At 38.4% G+C, this 21,131-nt stretch overlaps 1 protein-coding gene across 1 annotated transcript in view; it reads left to right on the top strand.

Annotated features, from left to right (window-relative positions):
• Positions 1-20,566, top strand: part of LOC114470033 (GDNF family receptor alpha-2-like) — an 88,201-nt gene extending 67,635 nt beyond the window's left edge. The window contains exons 5-8 of the mRNA XM_028458022.1: positions 4,555-4,667; positions 7,481-7,621; positions 12,627-12,769; positions 19,445-20,566. Of these exons, the coding sequence (XP_028313823.1) occupies positions 4,555-4,667; positions 7,481-7,621; positions 12,627-12,769; positions 19,445-19,567 (520 nt within the window). The 3' untranslated portion in view covers positions 19,568-20,566. The remainder of the gene's footprint in view (positions 1-4,554; positions 4,668-7,480; positions 7,622-12,626; positions 12,770-19,444) is intronic.
• Positions 20,567-21,131: the final 565 nt, after the last annotated feature.

Here is a 21,131-nt window from a genome sequence, read left to right as displayed (position 1 = left end):
CCTCTCTAGGCTAAAGACGGGGGAAAGAGATAAGCGTGGAGAGTCCTAATTTCCCATTTAGCAGAAATTATCATCCATAGAAGATTCTGCATTTGTAGACAATGCACCGAGGGGAACCAGAACAGAATCCAAATTAACTGTTTGCTTTCCAAATGAGCTTATTAGAAGACTTTGGAGTATGTTTTCTTTTTCTCATCTGCCTTTCCTTCTCCTCCTCCTCCTTCTTCATAAAGAAATGTTTTCCAAGACTGACACTCATCTGATTTAAGTCACATTGTTTCTCACAGGCATCAAGCAATAGTAATAAGAATCCATATGAAAAGCCATTAGTTTTCTCTTACTGCCACGCTGGATGGACGGGCACTCAGTGCTCAGCCGAATCACTGTGTTTAAAGTGTCAGGTTGGTTGAAAGAAGTCTACCTCTGTGGGGGCTCCCTCTGCCACTTCCCTGGAGGCTGAGTGGCTGAAATGACCATAAAACTCCGTTGAGCTAGACAGCCTGTAATTTCAGTGGCGAGCGGCGCTTCGCTGAGGTGTAATGGAAAGCCAGTGGAAGCCATGAAATGTGCAGCATCCTGGCGTTGGAATACCATTGTCTGAACATTCAAGAGACCTCTCTAAACTTCAAATTACTGTTTTTAAACCATCATTGTCTGAGAGAGCCGCGCTTCTAAAAAGAAACAGTGCGTGTTCACTTTCTTTAATCTTTGGTGTTCCCTGCGATTCCAATAGAAATCTAACAGTTGCATCCTGGATTAACACAAACGTTAAAGTCACAAGGGAAACAGCTGTGTGTTTTTATCCTCTGTCTTTTTCGCTTGTTTTATCTTTTTTTTCCCCACCTGTATCATGAATGTGACGACAGGTAGCTGTTTTCACAGTGAAAACATTAAATTCAACACAACTGTATTTTTATAGCACCGATTAGAGGTGTAAGGGAACAGGGAGGAGAGACACAAGGTAGGAAATGGAAAGAATGGGGAAGAGATGTGAAGTTGGAGTTGACAAGTGTGAAGCTTAGGTATTATGGTGGTGGCTGTGGACAGAGGGAAGGAGTGCGTGGTAATAGCCCCAGGTCACCTTCCCCCCCCACCCCCTAACCCCCCACGGCCAAGGAGCCCCCCAGACGCCCCCAAGATCCCAAGCCGAGAGACGGCCACCGCCCCCCACATACACACCCGAGAAAGCCCCAAGGAGCCGAGGATCCAGCGCACGCTTTTGTAAATAGGCTCTTGTTTTAAAGTTAAGTCAGTAGCACAATGGTGAGTCTCTGAAAATCACCAAAATGTCATCATGAAATATGTTTCCGCTCGTTTCATGGATCAAATGGCCGCATGTTGTTGTTCTCCTTGGTCACTCCCCCCCTAAAATGTTTTCAGAACTTTCAAAGGTGGCAAATTAACATATAAGCCTCAGTGTGATTTTGTTTTTTGTCTTCGTAGTTTCAAAATGCATCTTGGAAAAACTTCAGAGAATACTTCAATGGGTACTGTCAGTCACCATATATAGTAGACAGTATATACTCATTGAATGAGTAGTGTGTAGTAGTATGTGATTTCAAACACATGTTGGAGTACTCCTCACAAAATATAATGAGATCATCGTGAGTGTTTTGAGTGAGGGTAGTTGTTGCTTTTGTGCAAGGATAGTACTCGTGTTTGTTTTTAGAGTGTGCAATTTAGTGTGTGCAATGTACGTATAAGGATATAACTGAAACAGTCGATCGAGCTTGCATCCGGCTTTCTGAAGGGAATGTAGTGTGTGTGTGTGTCTGTGTGTGTGTTTAGTGGGGGGGGGGGGTGTGTGGCTCTAACATGCCACTTTGAGAGGCTCTTAGGGTGATTTGTAAGGAGCATGGATGGAGATGGAGTAATGAAATGCGTCGGAGCAGAGTTTGCAGTTGTAGGTCTCCGTGCTCTTGTCAACAGACACACTGTCTGCATTTCTTCTTCTAGGACTGAAACAGAAAGAAAGAAGCTAGACAGGCAGACAGGAAGATTGTTAGTGCATCTCCATGTATTCCCTCTCAACTAAATAAGCATGTCTGCTTTCCCAGCAGGCTCAGTATCCAGCAAAAGTAGCATATTGGTCTGTCACTCACTGCAACTTCTGAGAGACTTTCTAGAAGAACTGTCCTGTCAATGACAATGTCCCTCCTATCAGAGCTAAGAGATTCCTTGTTTACGGATCGAAGTGCACATCATTGCACATGAGATCACTAACGAAATTCAAGGTGTTATATTCATGCGGATTGAAATGTTATCATCAAATTCCGCAGTAACAAAGCTGCTGCATGTTTGATGTTTTTTGTTGTTGTTGTTTTGGGATTAAGAGTAAAATATCTGCACAAGCATATCTTGAAAATATTGGAAAGTGTTTTATTGTGCACTGTAAGTGGTGCTTTTAGTGATAAAAAAAAAAAAAGATAATCGTGTTTATTTTGTTGCTAAATGTTATACTTATACATTAAAGGAGTCTGAATACAGCCTTGAGGATCAACATGAATGTACAAAAGAATTTTTGCAGCACATTTCAGAAATTGACTTTTTCTTTCAGACAAAAGTGAAAAGTCCATTTTTATCTTATTTTTTTCTGCACATGGTCGTAAGCAATTATCGGGTTCTAAAAAAGAAATCAGAAACTTTCTTCTTCCAAATGGAGAATTCTTTGATCCCCTCCCCTCTAACAAAAAAAGGTGCTGGCCTCTGTGATTTCAATTTATTTTTAATTAAATTCCATCACATTGAATATGATGTTGCTCTTTAAACCCACCTTAACATCGCTCATTAAAAGCATTGTTTTAATGTATGCTGAACAAGAACAAGGAACTGACACAGGACTATAATATTTATGGTAGAGTTTGTTTTTCTTTTTAGCAAATCCTCCTTTATCTTAAAGTCACCGACCCATTGTCCGTAAAACGTATTTATTCAACTAACCACAATCAACTTGCTTCTGTGTTAAGATACTGTTCGTGTGTGTGTGTGTGTGTGTGTGCGTGCGTGCATCCATGCGTGTATACACATGTTTACTAAGGACAATACAGCCTGAGGTACATGACAGTACCTCTGAACTTAGTGGTCAGGTCAAGCCAGAGTGAATGAGTCATGACAGAGACACACGGAGAGGGAAGCACAGAGGGAGAAAAGTGCAGTGGATTGTGATTCACGTAGTGGGCATCTGTGATGTGAACAGTACAGACAGAGCAACTTTGCACACGCTACTCCCAATAAACCTACTTAAGTGGATTAGCAATGCCACCCTCGGGCCTTCCGCAGACTTTAAGCTGTTATCACAAACACACTGAAACCTACTACTTTATCAGTCCAAGTGGTTCGTGGTGAAAGTTCAGAAAACCAAGCTGTGATGTTGAGGATAAAGGAAAAAAAGGAGGATGATACAGGCAGAAGAGGCAAATAATACCTTCTGATATTATCCAATGAATGCATCACCTTTGGGTGCCATGTTATATAGTAAATAGCTTGTTGTTGTTGGTGGCAAAGCATGACTGAAAGCTATATACAGTAGCTACAGCATGACTGATGCTGATGCTACCTCAAAGAAACAGAAACTATACATATTATTATTATTATTATTATTATTATTATTATTATTATTATTATTATTATTATTATTATTATTATTATTATTATTATTATTATTATTGATATTATTATTATTACTATTGCCCTGCAATGGACTGGCACCCTATCTAAGGTATATACCCCACCTAACGCCCAATGAGAGCTGGAGATAGACACCATCAGACCCCTGCAACCCTGAAAAAAGGAACAAGCAGATCAGAAAATGGATGCATGGATTATTATTATTATTGATATAATAATAATAATAACATAATACATATTGATATTGTATGATATTGTAGTATATGTTATTATGAATTATATAACTATATAATAGTATCTACTATATAGCACATATACATATTACATTGCATGATTTGCGTTTTTAAGTGTCAGGCGATAGTAACATGACACCTGACTTGTTTGATCTGGTTACAGTGACAGATACATGGTGAGCATTATTGTTTTAATGCCATTTTTCTCAGTGTAAAATACATATTGCACTATAATATTGTCAACAAAAATACTATTCAATTCAATTCAACTTGATTTATAGAAACATGAACAAGCATCAACAAAAAAAATCCCTTTTAATGGATATAAATCTCCAGCAGAACCAGGCTCAGAGGTGGCAACTACTGTATCTGCCTCGACTGGTTGGGGTTTGTGGGTTATTGGAAACCTCTTTTTATTTACTGTCAGGCTTTAAGTCTTACATATTGTTAAATATCACAGAATCATTCTTAAATGTTACAAATTAGATCATGATTTTGTTTATTTACATAGACAGAAGCTGGCTGCTCGGCGTAGGTAATCCCAAACAAGATGGCATCCTTTTTATATATAACATTCAAATGACATGTCAGGATGTCACATTGGTCACAATAGGCAGTTAAAATACAGTGGAACCCAGTGAATGTGTGTGCTTACTGTTTATAATCATGTCCTGTGTTGATGCTTGTGTTGCAGATCAAGGCTGGCTGATTACATCGTGAACTGCTGGGTGCCTTCACCTAGCATGAGCACATGTCCCAATCAAGACAATCACCAGGCCTGTTTGGCCTCCTACGCCAGGCTCATCGGTCAGTAGTGCTTCACACTGGTTTAATACTTGTAAAAATGCATTAAACCTGAATAATATTCACCTAAGTTTTGTTGTGGTAAATTCTATTGGAGTTTTTATTGTAAATAAAGCAGTGGCTATCCGTATACTTTCTATCCGTACGCAGCGCTCCTATTTGGCCAGTTTAGGTCACGTGACTAAGACTAAACCTTACCCTAAACTTAACTCTAACCCTAACCCTAAAAAATGTTGCAATATCTGGTTATAACCTAACCCTAACCCTAACACACTACATACTTTGGTAACCGTACCAATAGCACCTGGAGGTAAGTAATGCCTAAATAATACTGTTCAAATATTTTGTTATCTTCACCAAATCTTTAGAAATTGCAGAGGATTTGATGTTTAGCTGGATTTGTGTGGGATTTATAATTAAATTCACTAAAACAAATTTAACATGTTTTAAAATGGGAAATGTTTGGTTTTATGAACTGGCGCTTCAGGTGTGCCTATCTGATTATGATTTTGGTCTTTGGGGCGCAAAATTGTTGCAAAGCAAAGCGTGTGGATAACACTATATTTTTGGAACAGGATACAAGAGAGGAGAAGCGAGCATGAGAAAGAGAAACGTTAAAAGCTGCTATAGAAAGGTGTTGGTGAGTTGACAGAGGAAGAAGTTGATGACTCATGGAGCTATTTAAACCAATATATTAGTACCGTATTTTTCGGACTATAAGGCGCACCGGATCATAAGGCGCACCGGTTTGTTATTATTATTATTATTATTATTATTATTATTATTATTATTAAGATGCATTAAGCGAAATAAAATAGTCACATAAGTCAAACTTTATTCGACTCATTAACAATAATTCTCAACATTGTTCAGGTTTAACACATAAAATACAGAACAATACACTCACTTTTTCTGTTCAGTATGTTGAAGCACAGTAGTTAATTTCATACATAAGGCGCACCTGATTATAAGGCGCACTGTCGATTTTTGAGAAAATTAAAGGATTTTAAGTGTCCCTTATAGTCCGAAAAATACGGTACTTATAGTATAGTATAGACAAATACGCTAAAAAAAAAAAAAAGGTTCTATTGAAATGTGTGATCGACAGTAAGGCAATGTTAAATGTCTAGAGTAGTTCCTTGTGCTACTTGAATTTTTGAACAGAAAAAAGCATTTTACTTTTAGTAATGCTTTTTTAGAAACTACTTCTAAACGAAAAGCTTTTTTCAATCCAAGTTAATGGACAGTTAATTAAATACAATGATGTGATTAATCTCATGTCCATCACTGCCCATTATCTGCTGCTGGATGATTCCTGATGAGCGACTAACGGACTAATCGTCAGACTCTTATTTCTCTCCTCCTGGTCTCGTGTCTGCTGCAGTATGCCGGACATGAAAGAGATAAGGGATTTGAGGCAATGAGAGTCTGTTTACTTAATTAAAACACTTGATGACCATCTGTTTGCTCATAATAAACATGGCACAAACAATATTCACAGACAGCTACTTTCATTCTTCAACTTTAACCAGTAGAAGACACGTCATGTGGAAGCATCCAAAAACCTTAACGTACACTTCAAAATGTAGGTTTTGCAAACACTTATTTCTCTAACTTACTAGTTGCCAAAGTGTCAATGTTTAAGTGTCAGTCTTCGAATCCCCACTACGAATAAATCATGCATTATAAAGAGATAATTCACTATAGTGCTTCCTGGATTTCTCTGGAAAATGCATCACAAATTGCATTGAACACTCATGACTCCCACTAAAAGCATCTACTTAGAGACATTTAAAAGGTAAATGTTTCACTGCAGTGGTGTTGGATTTAAACTAAACACATTGCTTCATAAACAACAAAATATGTGTCATGTAATAGCCTCTTTACACCTAAAGTAGACACATTCCCTCGCACCAAAACTGTGTATGACCAGTCCTGAAAAACACTATATTTAAGTCTTCAATTTATGTATTATTTATTATGTTGTGTTATTTTACATTAGTGACCGTTAATGTGTTTTTAGCGGAAATATTTACAGCAAATTTGGAGTGTGTCTTTTCACAAAAATGTACCGTAATTATCTTTAGTTTTCGTTTACTAATCTGACTAAAACCCTCCAGGCTTTCATAAGGAATTCAAACTCACAAAAATCAATATATTTGAGAGATGTATTTAGTACTGAGTAAAGTTGAACACTGCTAATGAAGTTTTAGTATTAAATTAAACATCTTTAATTAACATGTTTATTTGAAACATTGTGACAAATGTTTTTAAGTGTTGCAGATTTGGTGTACGGGTTGTGGTATGTTATATATATACAATATAACATATATGAGATTTAGTTTGTTTATTTTTTAAACATAAGGTCATTTTTTTGTAAAATATGACATAATTGTTACATTTTACAAATGTTTTATGATGAGTTAGAAGTTGTTTGGTACTAGCTCGTAAAATAGTAGGATGATCATTGACTATGAAATGTAATTAAAATGATGATCCTGCGTAAATTAGGAGAAATAAAGTGTTGCATGTTGAAACCTAAACATTTCCTACTTTTTTAAGTGACTGCAAGCCTTCATTATTATCTTTCCCTCTAATTAAAGTGAAACTGTGGACATTTAGTATATTTAAGAATTGCTTTTCTAACTGGTCGCACTTTCGGTCTATACAGTACCTACGAAGTAGCTCACAGTTTCAGAAAGGTTGGTGACCCCTGCCCTAGACCGTTGCATCGCGGAAGACATTTGACACCTATGATAAGAATTAGTAGTTGACAAAAGTCAAACTGTTTTTGTGTTTTTGTGTGTCGCTCACAGGGACAGACATGACTCCTAACTATGTTGACAGCAGCATCTCCAACTGGACCATTTCTCCATGGTGCACCTGCAAGGGCAGTGGAAACCAGGAGGAAGAATGCCTCAACTTCCTGCGCTACTTCACAGAAAACACGTGCTTAAGTAAGCCATCCTGACATTGAACACGCGTCTAAAATGTTCTAAAAGAAGAGTCACTGAAAGAGCCGTGAACTTCAATCTAATCTACAGCTCTAATGGTTTCTCGTCAGAATGTGCCTTTTGATTAAGTCGTAATTAATATTCTCAGTTTCTCATTTCTTATCACTTCTCATCCGTCCTTTGGGCAAGATCTGCCTGGACTTTAATGCAAAAGAAACCACTTGCATGTCATTTTGACTCTCAGAGAGTTAAGGGGCTTATCCCTTACAGGAGGAAAATGTCATGAAAAAGAACAGATTGGTGCAAAAGGAATAATCAAGAAAGCTAAAATATATATAATATCTCTACATCTGAATTGTAACAAAGGCTGTAGCATGGCAGGGGGGGGGATCCTTTACGTATCCTCCCTCTTGTTATACTGAAAGTAAATTATAGCAAATTCCTCATGTGCAACAGCGTAGCAGTGTCATCAGCACTGCACGACACTGCTGCTTTTAACATGTTCTATTGTGTGGATAATGCTTTCTGACCATTTCAATAGATTGCTGGGTTACCATTTTAGCTGAGTGTGCGAGATGAGGGATGAGGTGGGGAGCTGAGGAGGCGTCTTGGAAAATAGCACAAAATGCAGCATCTCCTCTCTGCAGTCAAAGGGAACAGGCGATAGACTTCAACACACCGGGGAGGACACCAACAAACACAAAATGACTGTAAAATACATTCCATCCTGATGATAGGCAGTAAGAAAAACTAAAAATATCAGATGTAGTTAAAGAGATCCCAACTGATTTATAGATTTTTTTTTTTTCTTTGGGAGCGGAATTCCAAGGTCCAAATTTTTGTCAGCTGATGATAATGCATGCCTCGCCCTAGGTGCAAATATTTACACTTTAGACGTGGATGTGCTTTTCAGACCGGAGAGAAGTGCACTGAGAGGTTCCTGAGCATGAAGGCCATATAACCGTATAAGCTTTCTCTCCTAATGTGCCTGATAGTTATGCCTTTATCTGGTCCTGCAGCAAGTGTTTTGGAAGGCAATGCAAAACTGTTCTGAGTATGTGTCTTTGAAAGTGTAAATCCGCTCTGGAGAAATGTTGTACGACATCTTCACTCACTAAGGCGGACCTACATTCTCTCACGACTGGTTGTTTTTTCTCTTGTTTTCAATACTAATTATTTCTCTCGCACCTAATTCTTGGGGCCGCTACTTCCTCAGCGTGGGTGTAAATTCCTTTGTGGTTAATAAATTAAAAACCCATTTATTCTTATTAGATAGAATAATAGCTTGTGCCTTATAGATAAAGAAAACAAATGTAATTTATTACAAAATGAAAGGAAAAAAAAGTTGAAATTTCCACTCAAAAGTGTGGGTAACACTGTATTTGAAGTTTTATAAATAACGCTGACATTACGCTGTCATTATTTGTCGTTAGGCTAGGAAAGGCAAGGCACATTTATTTGTATAGCGCATTTCATACACAAGGCCACTCAATGTGCTTTACATGATCAAAACGTGCAACGGAAAACATTCAACAGCTTAAAATCAATAAGAAGATTAAAGTCGGGAAAAACCAAAACATCTAAAATCATCAACAAACATAATACATCAACAGCTAAATTATGGCACCTTTCGCGAAATTTTGACACGTTTGGAGCTATGTTGGCATTTTTTGGATTAGGTGGAGGGATATAGTGGCCTTAGGGTTAGGATTAGGGTAACAAACGACACTTAATGACAGCCTTCATGACACCTCATTAATGGTAATGACAGGTGTCATGTCATAATAATGACAGCGTAACGTCAGCCTTGTATATAATACTTCAAGTAAAGTATTCGTTGACATTTCACTCATTGCATTGTGGGGTGTGGAGTTGCGTAAACAAATGCATAGAAATGTTTTCACTTTATTCTGATATCACGAGGAATACCGGAACAAACTAGAACAAAAATGGTGCGAGCGAACCACTGTCCTCCTTGTCTGGCGAAGAAACAAGAAATCACGGTAAGGATAAATAAAAATTTTCTCCAGTGAATTATTTTGGATTCATTGATCAATGAGGCATAAACTATGATTTTATCTAATAGCTGCAGCTTTAAGAGATTTACACACTTATCTTTTTGTGCCCATCATATCTGAAGTAGTGCCTCCAGGAAAAAGTTGGATTCATATCATACAAAAATATTAGAGGAGGTTGGCAGAGAGCAATCCTTTGAAAGGATTTAAATAATGACAACCACTGTCTGAAACTCCTTTTCTGTCTCATTTAATCTTGTTCTTTCCTCCCTTATCTACTAATGCATCAATTCCTGCAGGTAGGAGAATGAAGGCTATGCCAAAGGGGTTAAAGGAAAACTTATCGGAAGTCATTGAAACATGGAATTGCCATTAGCATTGAGCTTAATCACTCGGCGAAACAGTTGGGAGCAGTAAAACATCCTGGGTGGAGGCCTTCCAGCCAACTACTTTGATTTATGACTTTATTCTTCCATTTTACAGCATCTGTAGGAGTAGCACTAGTGATAGCTGACCCTGACGAGCAGACGTGTAACATTGTGGGTGTGTGTGTGTGCGTGTGTGGCTGCACTCCTCCACCTGTTCTTTCCTCAAGCACTTCTATATGCTCCTAATTTTATGCTCAAAATTAAATTAGGTGTCAGCCAGAAACAACAACATAGGCGAGGCTTCTTTCTGCGAGCTATAAATGAAGGTCTATGAAGAGAAATGATACAGTGTGCATGTGGTCATGCTCTGTTGAAAAGTGACTGTGACCATCTGATTATGCATGTGCACTCCCTACCTTTCCCATTTTGGGTGCGAGTTTGAAAATGCCATTTCTCCCTTGTTTGGGAATGTTTTGAATTTGATCACTCACATAAATCTATTCAAAGTCATCACTGCATGCTGACCTTATAATGGAGGTTGTTGCCAAGCAATTACATGCCTTGCCTTCACTCGGGCTGAACAAAGAGAAACAAGGCGAGTGTTTTAAATGGATGAGCAGCGAAAAGGTACTCGGCCCCTTTTTCTGCCGTATCTCGCTGGAAAAGCGTGAACAGGAATTTATCACGTTTTTGCAGAGACTCGCACACGCACTTAGACACAAGCGTACAGTGCATTTGCAGCTGTAGATACACAAGTGCTCACATGTATTCACAGACGGCCGTCCTCAGTTTCAATTGACTGCTTTGCTCCCTTTAAATCGTTGTGTTGTGGGCTAAACACTTAGAACTCATCGTCTCAAGTGCACACATTTTGCAACTGTTTTGGTGAGCGTGTAGCTGGTAAGCAACTATCAGCACAAAAAAAAAAGGCTTTTGCTGTAAGCTAAATATTGACAAGTGTGTCCACTGTGACTCTGCGGGACGTTCGTATGGAAGGATAATTACAAAGTAAATTGAATGCATTAGCCTGCTAGGTGGTCAGGAGAAGGCATGACTGATGATATTAAACATGAGGCTTTATTGGTAATTTGTTGGCTATTTAAAAGGCTCAGCAGCTTCCCAGTGGCAGATTGAATCCACCAAGCTCTAAATCCTAGGTTCCCAAAGTGGAGTACGCAAATTGTCATAGGGGGTACATTAATTAAAAAAGAAGACAATGGCTATTTGTACACTTGCCGTATCAATATACCGACATTCTATTTGTACGCAGCGCCCCTATTTGGCCAGTTGAGGTCACGTGAGAGGTCAGTCATTGGCCAGTTTAGGTCACGTGACTAAACCTAAACCTTACTGGGGGTTTCCACTGGATACGTCTCTGCTGCGCCACGGCACCGATCCGGTTTTTCCCCGCCGTCCGGTAATCCCTACCGGTTGCGTTTTGAGTGAGCCATGGTGCACTCCGGTTGAACGACTGTGGTGTCGCGATATTTATATAATCGCGCAAGAACGCAGTTAAAGTTGTGTGTTATAAACACAACAACAAACAGATAAACAGGTCAGTGTTCCTAACGAAGGAGAACAAGAAGGTTGGACTCTGGATTTGTCATAGTCACAGAGAAGAGATAAAACTGCACCACTAAAACATCAACTAAATCAAAGTTGCTGCAGTTTACTGTGCAATTATAATATGAGAGGAAACAATATAGTGAATGTGATTTTGTTTTTACACATTACGAAGTTTTGGTGATGTAGTTACTTGAAATATAATCTGAAGTGTTTTATTTTGAAAAGTATATTTTATACTATTTTTATTTTATTGCGGAGTGCGTGCTTCATTTCCTGTTTAGCTTCATTTGGTGGCGCGGCGGAGACGTAACGCAGTGGAACCGCATTCAGTCGATTTTTGACAAACAAATGAAAACATACAAAAAAATACAGAACAAGACACTGCGTGAGAATGAACAATTTCAGACTCAGCCTTTCAAATTCAGCCAATCACTGCAGACTTCTGTGCATCCTTTCAACCTCGCTCTTCTCATTGAAGTTGTTGCGAGTTGTATTTCACAGTTTCAGGGTGACGAACAACAAACGTTTGGGAGATTTTTTTTAATAATATCAATAATGCATTGGAAATCATTTAGCGCTTTTAAAAAAAAAACAGATGGTTTCTCACTGAAAATGCCACAAGGCTAATTAATTAAATACTTCGAGTGATCATTCTGAATAAGATGTTTTATTGATTATAATTATTTATGTTATTCCTCAACAAGATAGGTCAAAATCAGAAGTAAATTTCACCGTAGGGCTACTTTGCATGTAACATTACATTGTTGTTTTTTAAGCGTACAGGAGTAGGGGGTACTTGGATTCAGGTTCAATACCTGAAGGGGTACGGGACTGTGAAAAGTTTGAGAACCACAGCTCTGAATGATTTTACACGTATCAATATTGCAAAACAAACAAAGTGACCGGCTCCATGTTTCCTCTCTTCCTTGCTTCGTTCCCTTAGTTAACGAAGTATGGGCAGAGGACCAAGACGTTGACTCAAAGCTTTCCGTCTGCTCGCTGGCGTCTCGCTGAGATGGCGGAGAAAAAACAAATGACTTTCTATCTCTGTCTCTGCAGGAGATGCCATTCAGGTCTACGGTTATGGGACAGACGTTCCACAGAACAAAACTGTGTCCGTCCCAGTTCCCACGGCGACGTCAAAGACAGAGCCTGATTGGTCTGCAGGCATCTCAGAGCATCCTTCTGTCACCATTCCAAAGGTAATTGATTGTCTCATTGACATGACAAATGATGTATTTAAATGCAAAAAAAAAAAGAAAGTAATGGAGAGTTTTCATTTACTCTTTTTTTTTGAAAATGACTTCTGGTACAAAGTGTGTACATCTTAAAGTTTGTCTTTCAGTTTAACGTCATTGCTTTGTAAAACATTTAAACAGATGCGCATGGATGTGTTTTATTTTAATTTGTTTGTTTGCAAGCTTAAAGATTTCCATACATTTTCATGACATCCCATCAACTTCCTTGCATAAATTTATTTTTGAAAGACTACCGCAAGTAAAACAAAAAGAAAAGCACAAACAAAATTCTCCCCTCTGCATCTATGAAAGGAGGATTTCATTGTCCCAAAATCTTGAAGCTCGCCGCGATGATGCAGCATTCATATCACACTGAATCTCCCTGCTTGTTAAAGCCATTGGCACATCAAAACAAGCGCTTTATGGGAAGACAGTTTGTGCCTCACCCAAGATGATGACATGCAATAGAAATTTCATATTTCACTTTCCGACAATGAAATGGTGAAAGAAATGTGAGGTTGGGGGTTTTAATCTGGATTATAGGCTGTAAAATATTGGCCCAGGGCCCGTGCTCTCCTGAATACAGTCTAAGCAGAAGACTGCAATCAACTCAACTGCAACTGAGTTCATCATCTGCTGCGGGAAAATATGGATTTTTACAACAATGCGTGAATGCAGGGATGTTTGGTCAGTGGATTTTTTTTCTTTGTGAATCATTGCACAAACTCCCCCTCTGCCCCTGCGTCCTCATCTCTTTAAAAAAAGTCACTATGAACTTTGAGCCAAGGAAGTGTTCTAAAAAGAAAATATTCAATTTTAAAAAGTGTATCTAATCTTTTTAATTTACTGCAAAGACATTTTTTTTATCATATTTTTATATTCTTGTTTGTGCAAATACTGCAAAATAATACCGAATAGCACACCTAAAGCCTTTGCTGACTGTGTAATTTCCACACAATCTTCCAGATCAAAATAATGCAAATGTGCTTTCTGAATAACGGACTCCTATTAAGACATTCTATATGAAGCCATTAAATGGCCACCCTGCATTCAAGTCACGCAGCTTGGTTTATCATGCTGAAATCTTTGTTGTTGTTAAAATTGCAAATTAAAACGTTAAAAATGTGGTAAAGGGGGAAATTAATGAAGGAGAAACCCTGATAACGATAACTGATGTATGTTAAGAGAAGTTGATGGCATGAAGGAAATAGATGGTGCTTTCACCAAAGGCTGTGTGTGTGTGTGTGTGTGTGTGTGTGTGTGTGTGTGTGTGTGTGTGTGTGTGTGTGTGTGTGTGTGTGTGTGTGTGTGTGTGTGTGTGTGTGTGTGTGTGTGTGTGTGTGTGTGTGTGTGTGTGTGTGTGTGCGTGTGTGTGTGGCGGTATTGATGCACAGCTCGGTGCCTGTCTCTCAGCAGCACTGTGTTTAATTTATTGTAAAAATGGTAATTAGGAAACAATAAGACGTGTGATTACTCAAGCAGGAAGTTTATAATTAGAGAGGGAGCTGGTGGGGAGATTTTGGGCGGACCTGCGTTTTCCAACAACTATGCTTAGCAATTAAAACTTGTCAAACTTCCATGGCAGATAAATTGAGGGAGTTTTGTTATGGTTAGAATCCTTTTGACAGAGGATTGGCTGCATCCATGGCTGGAAATTTCATGGTAGCCCGTATGGACTCATGCACGTGTGTCTATAATTGAGTGGAATAATCTCTAACTTTGATGTATAGACAGCATCTCCATGATACCCAAGAGTAACTGGATAATCTGTGGCCTGCAATCATGCCAGTCATGCTTCCTTCCCTATATACGTTAGTGTCTCTTTTCAGATGATTCTGATGCATAAATATTCAAAATGTTGCCAGCTGTTGTAGGTTTTAATGTACAGCTCAGTGTGTAAAATGCAAGGGATCAATCGTGTCCTTTCAGCTCCTTGAGGACCAAACAGATTAGGTTTATTTGTATCAAGCCCAGGGATGATAGCCCTAACGTATAACTTTCCTGCGGCTGGGTTTTTTTACATAAACATTCCTATTTCAATGTGATTAAAATACAGCATGTGTGAAAATGAGATAGACTTGTAACAACAAAATGGACTGAAACCACCTAACATTGTTTGTATGGCTAAAGATCGCTGACATGGGCTTTAACTGAAAACACAAAATAGATATTATATTTCACACTTAAAACAATAAAAAACAACTACATATATACATTTCATATCAAGACAATGGGTTCATTTCTCTCTAACATGTCCATTTCAAGTGATCTGTCCATATATTTCAGTAAAGCCCTTATTTTCATTGGATACTGCCAGGGTTGGTGTCAATTACATTTTTCAAATACATTTACGTCTTTAATGATCCATGTTTAATTGCAAGTCAATTATGATTACGTTGACTGGCATTTTTTTTTCCAATTACAATTTGTATTTTTCCCCTGAAAGTCAATTACAATTACGTTCTCAATTACTAAAGTTAAAATTCAACTAAACACAATTACTGAGCATTTAATAAATAAGCCCATAAAATGTAACAATCCTCTTGTGTTAGCATCTTTAATGATAACGAGTCAGTTTGACACAAGTCTTAAATCAGCTGTAAAATATACTAGAAATATATCTAATTTGTTTTTGATCTATTGGTTACCTTGTTCGGCTTCCTAATCAATGAAAATATTGGTAATAATAGTTTTGGTGTGGGCGTCTGAGCCTCTGTCAGTATAACCCTAGATTTATATATATATATATATATATATATATACATTTTTTTATTTTTTTAATTGATAAAATGATCCTTAAGAGAACTGGCAAGTATTGGGAAAAGTTAACATGAAACATATTTTATTGATTGTGAACTACGTATGTGTGAAAACCATAGAACTGTGACATGGTTTTATGTTTCAATTCAATTTAAATGAGTTTTTATAGAATGTTCATACCAATTCCAAATACAAACTCAATTATCTGAACTCAATTAATTTACGATTACAACAGAAACAGATTTTTCCATTTACAATTATGATTATATTATTGATTAAATTATAATTTACTCCAACCCTGGATATACGGCCGCTAGAAGGCAGCTCAGAGTCATTTAAAATTGTATATATGTATTTTTTTTTTAAGAAAGAAACAAAAACTACAGATCATTATAATAAAGTTTACAAAACAAGTTCAAACATGAATTTTAAGAGAATTGCGGTGGTGGTTTAGCGCCATTTGGTCCATTTCTGTACATAAATCCATTTTCTGAACTGAATAATTACACCAGAGCACAAATAATTATAGTTTCCAAGGCCTAAACTTAAAGTAAGAAAAACATCAAATAAAATTTAAACAAAGCAGATGGCAGCAGAATAACATTTTTTTTTTAACTTGTTATTAAATTGAAGTTATCAAATAATCTTGATATACTTCTTACTATATTATTTCATGGCACAACAGTGACATCACAATTGGCTCTCGTCCTTCCTTTTAATGTCCCCCCTAACTCCCTCTCCCTTGCACCCCTCCCCTCACAGCCTTCTCTTTTTATATTTTCCTCTCTAATCTAGTTTATCTTAGCTTTGCTTATGGAGGGCTGGTGATGGTCATAACTAAGCAATATAATAAATGTATTATTAATGAATTAACCTTTGCTTCAATGTCCTTGCTATCATCTTCACACAACGTTCAGAACTGTTTCATCTGCGATGTCTGATGGAAAATGCTGAGAGGAAAGAGTGTGATTCATTCATCAACATTGTTATTTGAGGTGACATAAACATTTAATAAACGTTGGCTTTTTGCCTCAATAATCTATATTCATCAACTGTCTCTTGTAGAAATAACAACAGACCGATCGATAACCATGATAGCGCTGTCAAAGTTTTTTCTGCATCAGTATTTTCTGACCTGAGTTTGTTTGGAGGTTGCATATCTAAATACTCTATTCTTTAATTTAACCGTTTGTTTGAGCATTTTCTATAACGTATGGCAGGAAAACATTGACAGATGTCTTGGCATTTTCTGTCCAGACCAGCCTTCTCCATTATCAGAGCACACCACATTTAGTCAGTGATGCTCAACATGTGCCTCTTTATGTCTTCATTTTTATTGTTATTCCACCAGAAAACATTAACAGGGGTACACTTTTTAACCCGTTATTTACATTCTGCAACTTCCTTTGTCCCATTTTTGCCCCTTTTAAAAAAGTTCTGACACTTTTTTTTTTTAGACTCTAGCTACCCTTTGCCAATAAATACCCTTTTTTCCCCTATTTTTTGTCAATTTTTGAAAGTTCTTTTTGACACTTTTATCCAAATTCTATCATTTTTATTTGGGCCACTTTTCATCCAAATACGTTAACTTTTTCCTAATAAATACCACTTGTTAAATTTTTTCCCTACATTTAGCCTCTTTTGGTTCCACATTTTTGTCCTTTTTCACTATTGTTTGCCACATTTTGTCCATTTAAGCTACCCTTTGCCATTACATACCACCTGGTTCCTCTTTATTTGCCCATTTTTGGCCACTCTTGACCGCTTTTGGCCCATTTTAGTCACTCTACACTGTTTTCATGCCACGTTTTTTGCCACTTTTGGACCATTTTTGGCCACCTGTTACCATGTCTGCCTTCACTCGCTCATCAAAATAAAAAAAATGAAAAACGTAGCGGACTGGACTGGCCCACTTCCGGGCAACCGCCCAACGGGACGATGCCCTGTATACTAGATGGCCAGTCCACCCCTGACCATGATGTATGTTGGGTTGATTGGCTCATCTGTGATAGTTACATTATTGGCCTTGTGATTGGCAGATAGAGGAAATTATTTTTGTTTTCATTAACATTTAGCTTTTAAATGACTAGTATAAATATTAGAGTTCATCCTCTTTACTGGCTAACGAGTGCAAAGTCACTATAACACTGCCACTGTTGATTTTCAGCTCAATGAGTAGAATGAACTGTGGACAGAAGCTACATAATCCAGAGTTACTCAATAACTGTCCTGGGGCAGTGTGTCCCCATGTCACTGTAAATCTGACAATGTGCTGATTGATGATGCAAACATATGCTGTTGGTAGTTCAGTGATAAGTGGGAAAGATGCCTAACATGGTAAATAAATAGTTTTGACGGCTTCCATCCTCTGTCTTTGTTGACGCGCAGGCAAATGAGTCCATGTTTTGACATTGAGTGCACTTCTTCACGGTGGATGCATGCGTTTGTGCTTCAGCCACTTGTGTATGCGTACGTGCGGCTTCCTTGCTGCCGGAGTGCATGTGTGAATATTGGCTGCAGCCAGAGATCTGGACTCGTGTCAACAGGCTGCTGCCACACATCACTGCCCCTGCTAATTAATTGGCTTTTAGTCACGGATGTGTTTGGTGCATTCTCAAGCTATTCACTGCTGGCCCTCCACCCACCCGTCCTTCTTTTGGCAACTGTCATTTTAATCATTTCTTTGTAAGTGTGAATACACAAGCCAAGGTGCCGTGATAGCAGCAGCTATTTAGAACATCGCTTGTTTCGTCTCTCATCTTCAATCTTCAAAAAGAAAAAAGAAAAATTGTCTCCACACTTTTCTGATGACGTGTTTTTCATTCATTTAGTTTGGATGAATGATCGTGCAGAAGCTATTGTGTGTCTATGCACAGGGAAATGAACCAGATTGCAATCTGTGCAAAGGTCGAATTGGTGAACATCAGGTGAAGGGATGTTGGTGGAGGTTGAGAAAAATGATTCATGCTCCTGATGATGGGCTTCTGTATTGCAGCGCTGGACTGGAAATGGTCCTCCTGCAAATTGTGCCGGGGCTCCTTAAACTTGAAGGAAATAAATAGTTGTGCTTTGTGTTACAATGATCTGAGAAAATTGAAAAAAGTATTCAAAAACACTCACAATTTGGTGGAACAGCATATAATGAAGTCCATTGTGGTGTGCATATCACAGCGAGGGAGGCTCTGGAGGTCGTATAATTTAATATCTGAATGGATTCCCACCCATGACTACTGCATTTTGAGGAGCATTGCAAAACGCATGCCTTCAGCATCTTGACGCAAGTTTATTCTTCGCTGTGCTTTGGATCAAATATGGTTGTATTTTGGATTGTCCGCAGTCAAACAATAAAGTCTTGCAACATGTTTTTATTTGGTTTATAAAATATTGAAAGCAAATCCACAGCTAATGTTGGCTTCACGAGTGTGTGTTTGACTCTGTGGCATCATTTTCTTGTAAATAAAGTCTGTAATGATAGGTTTAAAAAGCTGTTTAGAGATGTTTCTGGCACAACCTTATGGATTTAAGGAGGAGGGGGGGAGGGGGGGGGGGATGAGCCCACAAGATTTTCTTTGTTTCCAGCTTGTTTAAGAAGCAGGAGACGACTGAGCAGCAGGGCCTCCAGGAAATACTTCACATTTAGAAACATTTGATGGATCAAACAGGGAATGGTGCCAACGCCGCCCCGCAATTTTTACACGTTATGCTGACTCTGAAGTTCTCATTTGTTTCTTCAACTCTGACCCTATCGTGTCTCATCGCCTGAGTTTTTCCTCTCCAATAACTTATCAAATGTCAGAACAGGGAATCAAAATGAGTGTGTGAGTCATGTCTAACCTTTACAAATATCTGCTTGTGTTTCCCCCCCTTCTGTCTGCTCAGTATCCTGAACAAATGGGTGCCTTGGACCTGGGAGAAGATCACTCTGCTTGTCTGTGTGCCAGCTTCTGGGTTCTGCTTCCCAGTTTGGCTTTGGCGCTGGTCCTGGCTCAGCATGCCTTATAGAAGCGCTAGGAGGAGGAGAAGAAAAGAGGTCATCCACCCACAAGCTGATTCCAAATGTAGAAGGTGTATTAAAGGGAGTGATATTAAGAAGGCTGACTCTCTGGATAGATGACATAAGTGACATTTGTGAAGCTAAAAAAAAAAAGAAGGTCCAAATCATCTAAAACTGTGAATTTGTCATTCATTTGATGTGTCATTCGCGCAGACCACAACTGTGATAATATGAAGGACAACATGGCTTTACTTTACGAAGGATTCAAGGGGAATGAAGCCGCTCTCTGGGGAAACTCTCTCTCTCTATCTCACTGAGACAAAAAAAAATGAACCCCGGAGGACTGAAGCTGCTCACGTCAAAGACTTCTGCACATTTTTCACCTGAGGAGGGATAGCGCAAATGAACAGCAAAAATGAACTTGTCGCAGAAAGAAAAGGAACACGCATGAGGTACGGAGAAAAAAAAAAGACAAAGAGAGAGACCTTGTATGTGTTCTCCTGGACGTAAAGACCCCGTGTTTCTAGGCATTGGTGTTGCGGATGATAACACTCCGTCTCTTCAACCCTCGTGTAAAATCTAAAACTCTCCAGCCTAGTCAGTGTTCTAAGTGTTGGTATAGTATCTGTGACCATAATCTACAGTGCAGATCTTTCATTTTGAGTGCAGCCGTGTACTTTTCCAGGAGGCAGTGAAAACCATTAAAAACGGGCTGATGTTAACAGTAAATGATTCTATGGTCATTCAAGATGTTGTTGTTGCTGACTGTGGGTGCTCGCGATATGTCCACCTGCACATGTGTATATTTATGTCTTTCTGTATATAAAAGAATATCCCTTTTCTTTCATCAGACCTGCTGATACCCAGTTATTTGAAAAGACATATGCTAAGGACAGATGTGTATCGATACCAATGGAAGGCCTTCATTATCTTCATTTATATTTGTCTATTAAGGTTTGATGGCAGAGAATGTATACAGGGATGAGATTAAATAAGTTTAAACTGTTTGGAAAGCCATCATTTATGTGAGTTTGTGCTGCGAGTGTGAGTGCTTGCGCGTGCTTGCTTACTGCAGCGTACCTGTGTTTACACAGGGTTCACTTTATGTCCCCCATGGAGAGGAAAAGTCTCTTATGATGCACATTCCGTGTAACTGCAACGTTTTTTTTCCCTACATAGACTATGCATTTTTATGTTTTTTGAGACTTCACAGTTTTTACGATCCTCCACCACAAATACTTTAGGGAAACCGTTTCACATTTCTGTAGATCCCAGTCTATAAATGTATCTATTAAAAGTCATAAATGTTCATATCAAGCTATAGAAGCGTTTAACCATGCCTCAAAAGCCTTGTTGTCATTAGAATAAAGGAGCAACATTGCATATGCATGTATTCATAAAATGACACCATTATGTCTCTTCATTAGGTACACTTGATGCACTATTAACAATTCTGCTGTAAGATGATCCTTTTCCTTAAAGCAGGGGATTGTGGAGAGAGCTGCAGAAGTGAGCTTAATTCAAAGGTACACGGCTGAATATTTCCCATCAAGGGCCTCTCTCGTACTTTAC

This window comes from Gouania willdenowi, chromosome 9 (assembly GCF_900634775.1).
Source record: "Gouania willdenowi chromosome 9, fGouWil2.1, whole genome shotgun sequence".
Classification (NCBI taxonomy): Eukaryota; Metazoa; Chordata; class Actinopteri; order Blenniiformes; family Gobiesocidae; genus Gouania; species Gouania willdenowi.
Note: the sequence above shows the minus strand (reverse complement) of the source record. Positions and strands in the feature narration are given on the sequence as shown.